This window comes from Dufourea novaeangliae, unplaced genomic scaffold (assembly GCF_001272555.1).
Source record: "Dufourea novaeangliae isolate 0120121106 unplaced genomic scaffold, ASM127255v1 scaffold120, whole genome shotgun sequence".
Lineage (NCBI taxonomy): Eukaryota > Metazoa > Arthropoda > Insecta > Hymenoptera > Halictidae > Dufourea > Dufourea novaeangliae.
Window position 1 is genome coordinate 151,093 of NW_015373994.1, and position 9,235 is coordinate 160,327.

At 48.9% G+C, this 9,235-nt stretch overlaps 1 protein-coding gene across 1 annotated transcript in view; it reads right to left on the reverse strand.

Annotated features, from left to right (window-relative positions):
• Window positions 1-1,016: 1,016 nt before the first annotated feature.
• The window catches only part of LOC107187939 (dachshund homolog 2), a 187,287-nt gene continuing 179,068 nt past the window's right edge, over window positions 1,017-9,235 (reverse strand). Inside the window, exons 11-12 of the mRNA XM_015576147.1 lie at window positions 5,815-5,901; window positions 1,017-3,332 (exon numbers count right to left, since the gene is read on the reverse strand). Of these exons, the coding sequence (XP_015431633.1) occupies window positions 3,280-3,332; window positions 5,815-5,901 (140 nt within the window). The 3' untranslated portion in view covers window positions 1,017-3,279. The remainder of the gene's footprint in view (window positions 3,333-5,814; window positions 5,902-9,235) is intronic.

Consider the following 9,235-nt stretch of genomic DNA (forward strand, 5'->3'; position numbering starts at 1 on the left):
CACAGCCTTTTAATCTTGAACGTTGGCGGGACCGCCGCGCGCGATCCTTCACCGACAGGGGGGGGGGGGAGACGGGAACCCTCGGTTTTCACGAAAGGGAAAGAATTCTTTCCTTCGGCTGTGAATCGAAGAATCCTGGAAACGGGAACGAAACGGGAAATGGTGAACCGAGAACAACAGTTAACTCTTGCTATTAGGTGTGAAAATTAATTCGTACTCTTCTTTTGATATATATTTAATATTTATTTACAAGAAAAAAAACCAATGTATACTCAAGTCCTGCAAACATTTCATTTTTAGTTACTTTCTACAGATTTACGCCATTCTTGGTGAATCCCTTATCGAAAAAAATGATGGCGGTTTCGGGTCAATAATTAATTGTTGGGGCCACGACTTTATTTGTACATCTAATAAGTAGCGTTATTGTATCCCGTTGATTTGTAATTACAGTAATTCCTCCATGAGAGCGACGAACACGGGGCCGCTTCGGAGCACATTCATAGCAAGGCGGAGAGGTTTTTAGTCCCTCATAAATTTGTTTTTTGTGCGAAGCCGAGCCTGTGCTTAGCTTCTGTTTACTTTGTTTTTATTGGTTGCGGAGCACCGCCCCGCCCCCCGTCCCAGTGGCGGGAGTAACGTCGTTGCTTGTGTCGCATTCATCGAGGAATTACTGTAGGTGTATATAAAATATAAGAAGAAGCATTCCGAGATGATAGGAATGAGGATGACTCAGGGCGAGTGGAAAAGGATAAAGAGAAAAGTGATAATGTGATTCGCTGTAGGAAGGAACGAATAACAGAAAAATTGAAGACACCAGACTCTTTACAATAACAACTATTTATTTATAGGTAATAATGCTGAATTACAATGAATACACTTTGTTGCCTCGATACTAGATTGTATAAGTCCGATCGCGAAATCGTCATCGCTCGTCGTCATCGTTTATTCAGTAGTGTGGCGATTACTGGTTGTTACCCATCCCCCCTCCCCCCAACCCCAGAAGTTTCTTTCCCCTGTACGGAAACCCGCCCCTCGAACCCACCCCGGAATCCTGTCCGTTGACTTTTTATTTTTTCATTTCTTTTTCGTTTAAATTCGCGGTACTCACGCGAGTTGACCCGACTCGTCGATCGAGAATCGCCGGTGAACCGTCGTGCGTTAAATTCCACGTCGGTTCAGCCCTCCCGCGAGTTTCGTCTTCGGCGATTCCTCCTGGAAATACCAATACTGGCAATTTCCGCGGCGTCCGTCCGTCGATTCTCGATCAGGCGAGGATTGATTGACCCCCGATCAGATCGATTGGTAGCGGCGATGGCAGATACAGATGAGCTATCGGTGGTTAAATTCTCGTTTCACTACGTGTAGCATCGTCTTAACGGGCGTATTTAGCCGGTACGTACGACCTAGACACTATGATTATGTGTGAACTTTACAACACAAGTAACCTTACGGGCAAGAGACTTTGTACATGGATCTTAAATACGGTGGATCAGGCCCCCATCCCCGGATGGGTGAAACATTCGTCGCGGACACTGGCACCGACCTCGAAACAAAATCCATCGCCGCCGACGACGAATGTTTCACGGCCGTGCATGGGCCGATCCGCGACGCAAACGCGGGACACACGCAGTTTATGCATTTTAGCCTTACTTGTCGACTCGTAGTAACTAAGTTATTTATATAAATAAGGTGTTACGATTCTTAAAACTCATCGGGAGAATCCCTCCGTTGTTTCTCCGTTCTCGTACGCCCCTACCCCCCATCCCCCCTTTTTTTTTCGTCTCGCGCCTCCAAGCATTTCCTACGCATTCTACGACTATTCATCTTTACTGAAGTTTTTCCACACGCACTTCCTTTTTTCTTTCTTTACCTGTTTTGTTAAATTCGTCGATCACTCGCAAGACTTTATTCTCTCGTGGTACTTTCTCTTTCTCTCTCTCTCTCTCTCTCTCTCTCTCTCATTCTCGCTCAGCGATGCGCGCTCATTCACTCGGGCTTCACTCGTACTATATGATACAGAAGAATCGAGTCGCGGCTCTTCGCTGGGACACCAGGAAGGAAGTTTCCTCGTTGATCGAGGTAACGTTGTACCGTCCTTGCCCGGATCCTCCGTTTCGGCCGAAACGAAGACGGTCCTTCTGGTTCCTAGGTGGTCGTAGAGGACCACTGATCGTTTAACGATCGAGCCCGCGAGACGACGCGGGGATCCGACGATCGGGCTCGCCTTGGTACCACCGCTCCGGAGGGGAAATAATATTAATAATAATGATAATAATACTCGAAACCGACGCGGTCGTCGCCCGATCGTCCGTGTGTCTGTGTGTGTGTGTGTGTATACAGCTTAACACAATTACCTAATTGAAAGTCGCTCTCGATAAATGGGGTGGATAGGTACCTCTAGGAACGCATGCACGCGCGCGCACGCACTCTCAAGCAGTCTTTAGAAATATTTTTTTCCTCGTCTCCCCTCGCTTCTTCGCCTAACTCCTTCGACCGTGGACTCATTTCGACTTTCTCCAGAATAGACGAAAAGTCACGCACGCGATTTTTCCGCGATCGACGTCGTCCACGGACCCCTGGTATACACAATTCGCGTACGCGTATATACGATTTCGCTACGGAACGTGTGTGTGTGTATGTCTGTGTGTGCCTCGGACCTTCGATCGGTCTCGGATCGAACGCGGGATCGGAGAACGTTGATATATCCCGCCTCGTTGATATGTGTATGTGTGTATATCCACCGACTCGAGTCTCTCCGAATTTGGATCGCAGGACCGACCGAAGACCCTCGATATTCGATCGTCTCGGTTCGATCGATGTCTCGAGCCGAACGATTCCCTTTATTCCCCTAACGTTTCCCTTCGTTAAAATCGCGAGTGTTCTTACGATATTTCCACGAATCACTGGGTTTTTCTTTTCCCGCGGGTTCAACGATACACGAACGGCGTCTGTCCCATTTTTGTCTCTATGTCACACACTCCGAAAGGCATCGTCGTCCGCGATCACACACCTTCCCCCGTGGCGGACCTCTATTCTCGTGCTCGTTCGTTTCAGCCTCGCGAATCACTCGACGAATAACCGACGACCGAACAGTTCGCTCGTTACTCTTCACCTCTCGGTTCGTGGTCACTTCCAACGGAACTCTGGGGTGTCGTCGTCACACGGCTCGTCGTTTCCCTCGTGTCTCGATGATCGTCACTCGTTCTGGCTGCTCGCTAGACGTTCGGCTGCCGCTGCTGCTGCCGCTGCTGCCACTCTTCTGCCGTCCTCAAGCCTCTTCTAGGTCGCGCTCGTGAACAGCACGGAGTTCTTGTAGTAACCCGTTCGGGATTCTGAAACAGAAGCAAGATGAGAACGTCTCGTGGCAGAAGAAACTGTCCATCGTTCGCGTCCCGGCGATCTCTCGCGAGCGCACGATCGTCGTATGTCTCGTGAACGAAACGCGATCTTCGCCGCGCGGGCGACGGTGAATTCGAGAAGAACGCAGAGGAGAAGAACCGAGCGAATGATTCGATGATCGCTCGGTTGGAAGCGGCGCCGCTCACTAATTATCCTTGCCCGTTGAGAGACGTAGATCAACGCGAAAAGGGGTGGGGGGTGGGTGGGGAGGACGGTGGCGAAGACACTCCCGAGGTAAGAAAGAGAGAGAAAGAAAGAGCCGAGTGGGCCCTATCGGCCCCTCCGTTCGTAAATACGAGACCGGTCGACTCATCGGCCCTCCAGGGGCCCTTTGTGATCGAGCCGCCACTCGACTTTTTATCGAACTGTCGCTTATGATTGAAAATCACCGCGCGTTTTAATAGTCCACCGGATTCGATTTGCCTCTCCTCGCGTCTCCTTTCCTTTCTAGATTCTCTTTTTCTTTCACCGGAAAGCACCCGATTCCTCATGGAGTTTTTACTTCTTTAACCCTTTAACTCCCAGTGTTGCCTGGTGCAACGCACGTTGAACTTTGGTGAGCAAGGATGTCCGTAGTTTCACCGATGTGAAGTAGATCTCAAGGTTCTCGGCCGAGGAATGCAAGTGGTCCCTCGTGATATAACGTATAACATCCGTCTCATAATTTTGAAGTAACGATTTAAGTGTCTGGGCGTCAAACGGTTAACAGAAGACTGACCGAAGAACAGCGTCCTATTTGGGAATATACAGGGTGTTTGGAAAAAACCATGCAATATTTATATATGGTACTACACTGTACCGAGTAAGAAAGCCTTAGTAAATATAGGTCGAAAGGTCAACCTTTTCTGAGATATAAACATTTTTGTATGTTAGCATCGTGATGGACTTACAACTGGCTTTTCGATATTTACTGTTATTCGATATTAATCGATACTAAATAGAACCGAAATCGCCGGGTCGATGGCAACTGACTGACGACGAAATCTTCTGTCGTGAAGTATAGTTAGGTCCAGAAGAGTGTTCAATGGAGAACCAAAGTGAGGTAAAGTAGAGAATGTCGACCACTGGTTGTCCAACGGTGGTACGGAAGGAAGATTAGCGAAAAAAAAGGGGGGAAAGGATTCCACGGAGATGAAGTCGAGTTTACGAAGACCGCGGCCAATTAAGGGAGGGGAGGGAGCGCCACTCGTTAAGGCGGTCCTTGGCTCTTCGGTGTCTGCAGGCCCAGGCCGCGGGAGAAAAACGATTATTTACGTGCAACGTCACGTCGGGCCCTCGGGACGAGCGGGAGCATTGAAATCGCGCGCGGCGGAGCCACGGGTACACACACACACACACACACACAGTTTTTGCCAGGGGGTTTCTCGAACAACTTTCGACAAGTTTCCGCCGCGGAGGCGAGCCAAGTTTTGAATCGGGCCGCGGCGTGTGCCGGTGACGCGGTTTGCAAGAAACACCCCCTTCGAACGCGACCGCCACTCCCAAGACTTTCTAATTAAAGATCCGAACTTTGTTCCCTGTCGCAAGAAATTCCACCGACGGCGGCGGCGCCGGTGCTCGAATCGGAAAACGAGCAACGGCGGCCTGGTGCAACGAATCGAAAATCGAATTTACCCCTTCCCTCAGCCTGTCTTGTGTTTCACTTCGATGCCTGCGTTCGGCTTCGAGGTTCCCTTGGAATGTTGATCGTTAGACGTTTGGAATTTCGAAACCACGGTTTCTGGATGACTCCTTCTTTGTCACCTGACGGCCAGTTCAGATGAAACGTTTTTGTTGACGGTAATTTTGTTCATAGATATAGAATGTATAGACTGCGCGTCTGCCTGGACCGGTGTGCAAAATTTGGAAAGAGACGGATTGCTTTCGGAGGACTTGCTATCTCTTTCTAATACAGCTGAGTCGACCACTCAAAATTCCGACCCCCAGAACCTCACTAACCATCACTTAGATTTAAAAAGAGATGCCAAGTCCTCCGAAAGCTACCTACCTCTTTCTAAACTTGGGACAATCTATTATATTTATTAAAATAGACTTTTTTTTTTATTTTACTTATATTGTTTTTCCATTTTATTGGCACGGTTCTATTCTTATATGCCTATGATTTTGCTGAATCCATAATAGCCTAAAGCAGGCCTGTCCAACATGTGGCCTTTGGATTTTCGTACGATGATCCGTAAACCCTAAGCAAGGATTATAGAACCTATTATCGAGTCCTGACACTGACTTAAATTTTCTTCCAAAACTCGTTTAATAGCCTGGTCTTGCCTATGAAACGGTGCGACACTGTTTTAAACGAACGATGAACGGCCGAACGTGAGGAGATAGATATCCGAAGAAGAATAGATGTCACCGTCGCCACCCGATAGTCGAACGAATTTTACCGTGTATAGATGGAGGTGGTTTAGTTGGACGCACCTTGAAGAGGAGACTTGACCTGGTCCCTCTCGGCCGCCTGGTGCTGCCGCGATTTTCTCTCCAGCTCGAGCTCCTGCACCAGCGATTCTATGGGAAACAAAAGAACAAAAAAACACATTTGTTGGTTATCGTGGTGTATCTCTGTGGGAAATAGATCGTGGAAACACCGGTGTGTTCGTCGGATAAACGAGGGCGGGGATGAAGATGACGATGGTTCGAAAACGATTACGACCGTCTTAGGCAGCCGATTTCGACGAGGCGTGAACCGAAATGCGCGCGAACGAAGGATGAAACGATGGAAGGGCGGTAATTAGTGGGAAAACCAGCCACCGCGAGAAAATGGGGGAATAGAGAGAGGGAGAAGGGACGCAAGCACCAGGGATAACGGACGAAGGCAGGCGTGAAAGGGCCGCGCGGGTTTGCTCACTGAATTCCGCAAGGATTAGGGTGAAAACTGGAAAATGTCCCTTTAATGATATCGCGCCGAATTAACCGTGGCCGATCTCTCTATCTCTATCTCTCTCTCCTCGTTTCGGTCTACTTCGTTAAGCTCGTGTAACGACACAATCCCTACTCGAACCGGTTCACGCGACGCGTCCACGTTTGCTTTTCCGTATTATCGGGGCTCGCGGATATTATGAACAGAACCAGTGTTTGCAAAACGATACAGTTAATTACAACAGTCCAGATTATCGATGCGAACCCTGCCTTTTCGAGAACTATTCCGTTTCGTCAGTGTCCCAGCTAGCTCCGTCAGGACTCCAACGACACGCCGATGGTACTGGTAAGAGAATAATCAATTTGTTAGACGAGATCACCCACCGAAAGACAGTGGTCGGTGATTAAAGGCGTTCGATGTATCTGGGGCGTCACGAACGAACAGTCGAATCGAGACCCAAATACCTCGACGTACAATCGAAAGATTCGACATAGATAAAAAGCTTGCGTATAAATCGAAAAGTTCCACATAGATCGAAATCTTGAATCGCCAGGGCAAAACGAACTAGTGCATAATATCCGACAGCAGGAGAAGAAGGGGACGCGAAAGGAAGGGTGACGGAGGGGGGACGAGGCGCGAATATATAATCGGTAAGCGTGAAATGGCGCCTCCTTGGGCAACGAGCAATGGTAAAATCCAATTGCTAGGCCATTAAATCCCGGTTAACTGGCACACGGCTCGTCGAAGAGAGAGAAGAGAAGAAACAACCCGCGTGTATACTCTCGGAACGGGGACTAGAGAGACGTCGGGGCCGAGATTCCATTATGCTTTGAGCAACAATAGCTCGAAGGGCTGTTTCGTGGCGCGTGGGACTTATCCGCGCGCGGGGTGTTTCGTCCCTTTGATATCCAAATGACAATTTAACTGCTCAAGACACACGGGGGTCTCTCGCTTCGAGATCCATGCGGGGGCAGTTAGTCTGTTGTATGTATTTATTGCGTATACATACACACGTTGCGAAGGCTCGCGGGGCTACGCCTCGTTCCCGTGTCCGGTCGTTCCTCGACCTCGACGAAAAGGGAGAAGAGTGGAGCCGACCAGTCGACGATCCGCGCGCGAGATCGACTCTGAGAGGTGAGAGGAAGAATGCTCCCGGGCATCGGAGCACGTACGTGCCCCGAAGATCGACCGACTAATAGTTTTGCTACCGTATTACACACCCTGACAAATCGCGCGAACAATGAAAACAATTTCAGGCCGAGGCCCCGGACTCGACGGTTCCCCATTCCCTCTCTCCCGCGCTCTTTCTCTCGGCCCTAAACGGTCCGTATTGTAGCCTCGTCCCGGGCCCCTGGATTTTTTCGCCCCCTTTGACTACTCCGTGTGAGAAGTGTGAGAGAAAGAGACAGAGCATCTTGAGCAGACCGTTGAAAAGGAGAGCCTCGAACTGTATCCGGTATGACTGTGCGTTTATCCGCACGTAATTAACTGGCGCACAATGCATCGCGAGAAGGCCAACTCGTCTCTCGAGAGGAGACGAAGAAAAGGAGTAGTTCGTGGAGTGAAGCAGGGTACGGTGCTGTGTATCGGCGGCTACCACTCGAGAAATCGTCGTATTGTGGCCGGGGCGGCCCCGCGAGAAGAGACGATGGCAACGTCATTCTTACGGGGGACGATCCAGGGTCCACGGATCGATCGACCCTTGTTTTTTCGATCACCCGGAGGAGATTCGAAAATTCCACGGACACGCATCTTACCAGCAGCGTACGATTCTTCGTTTCGTTTTCGTCGATCGACCGTTTTTCGACGCGGGAGACTGCTAAATTGGAGCGCGCGATCCGTTCGCCACGCTGATCAACCGTCTACGCGATATATCGTGCGCCTTGGCTACCGGCCAAAAACATGGGACCAGATTTGATAATAATTAAAGAAACAGGAGAATATTATTCTACGAAGATTTGATGAAAGTAATGTGGTAAAACTGATTGGGAATTATTTATCGATGTGGAGGATACTTTACCATTAGAATACAAGAGATATATACAGTGACTCTTTCTAGCAGTAGAATCTTTTCTAGCAATTTCCATTTATATATTCTCCTTATAATACCTTTTTAGCATCTTTTTTTAATCAATTTTTGTAATTTTGAAATAAAATTCTCATTTTGTGAATGATTTGGTCAGGTAGAGGTGACAGCCTTTCGTGAACAAATTTGTGAGTCACTGTGCACGTATATATAAATTGGACGAATAATAAAATAAATGGTTTCTATTATATCGTAACAGAATAACAAGTTACCGTTCCATCAATCGTGAGCTCTGGTCCCATACTTTCGGCCGTTAGTGTTCGTCAGGGGGGCAATAGAACCCATGAATCGTGCGCTGTTCGATCATCACCAACGATCTAACGGTCGTAACATCGTGTGGAGAATATAGAGGATACTTCGGAGTAATTGTTCGATAACATCGTACACTTCCAAGCAAACAAAAAAAAAAAAAAAAAAAAACGCGCTCGACAGTGTAAGTACACTTCGAACTTGAACATCTTAACCTCGTGACCCGTTGGGCCGAAGAACAAACGTCTCGGTGGTGCAGGTTCCAGCGATCATCGCTAGCTCCCTCCTCTTCGAGTAGTATCGCATCCAACCCGGTAATTGCTCGAAACGGTCTTACCGTCGAACGGATCGAGTCTCTCTGGAGCGTTGGCGGATCTCGAGGAGAGAAAAAAAAAAGAAGAGCAAGGAAGCTACATCGTGAGGGGACGAGGCAGGAAGAAGGGGCACAGAGAAGGTCCTGAAGCTACGGAAAGAACGCTGCAGAGACGGAGGACCGAAGGAAGCGGACGGGCAGGGGGTTGATTTCGTGTAGCGCCGCGTTTTTAATGCTCTGATCTTTATGTAAAGCAGAACACGGAGGACGAGACGACGGAGGTGGGGACGAGAGCGAGGGCGATGGAAAGAGGGAGGAGGTAGAGGAGCGGGGG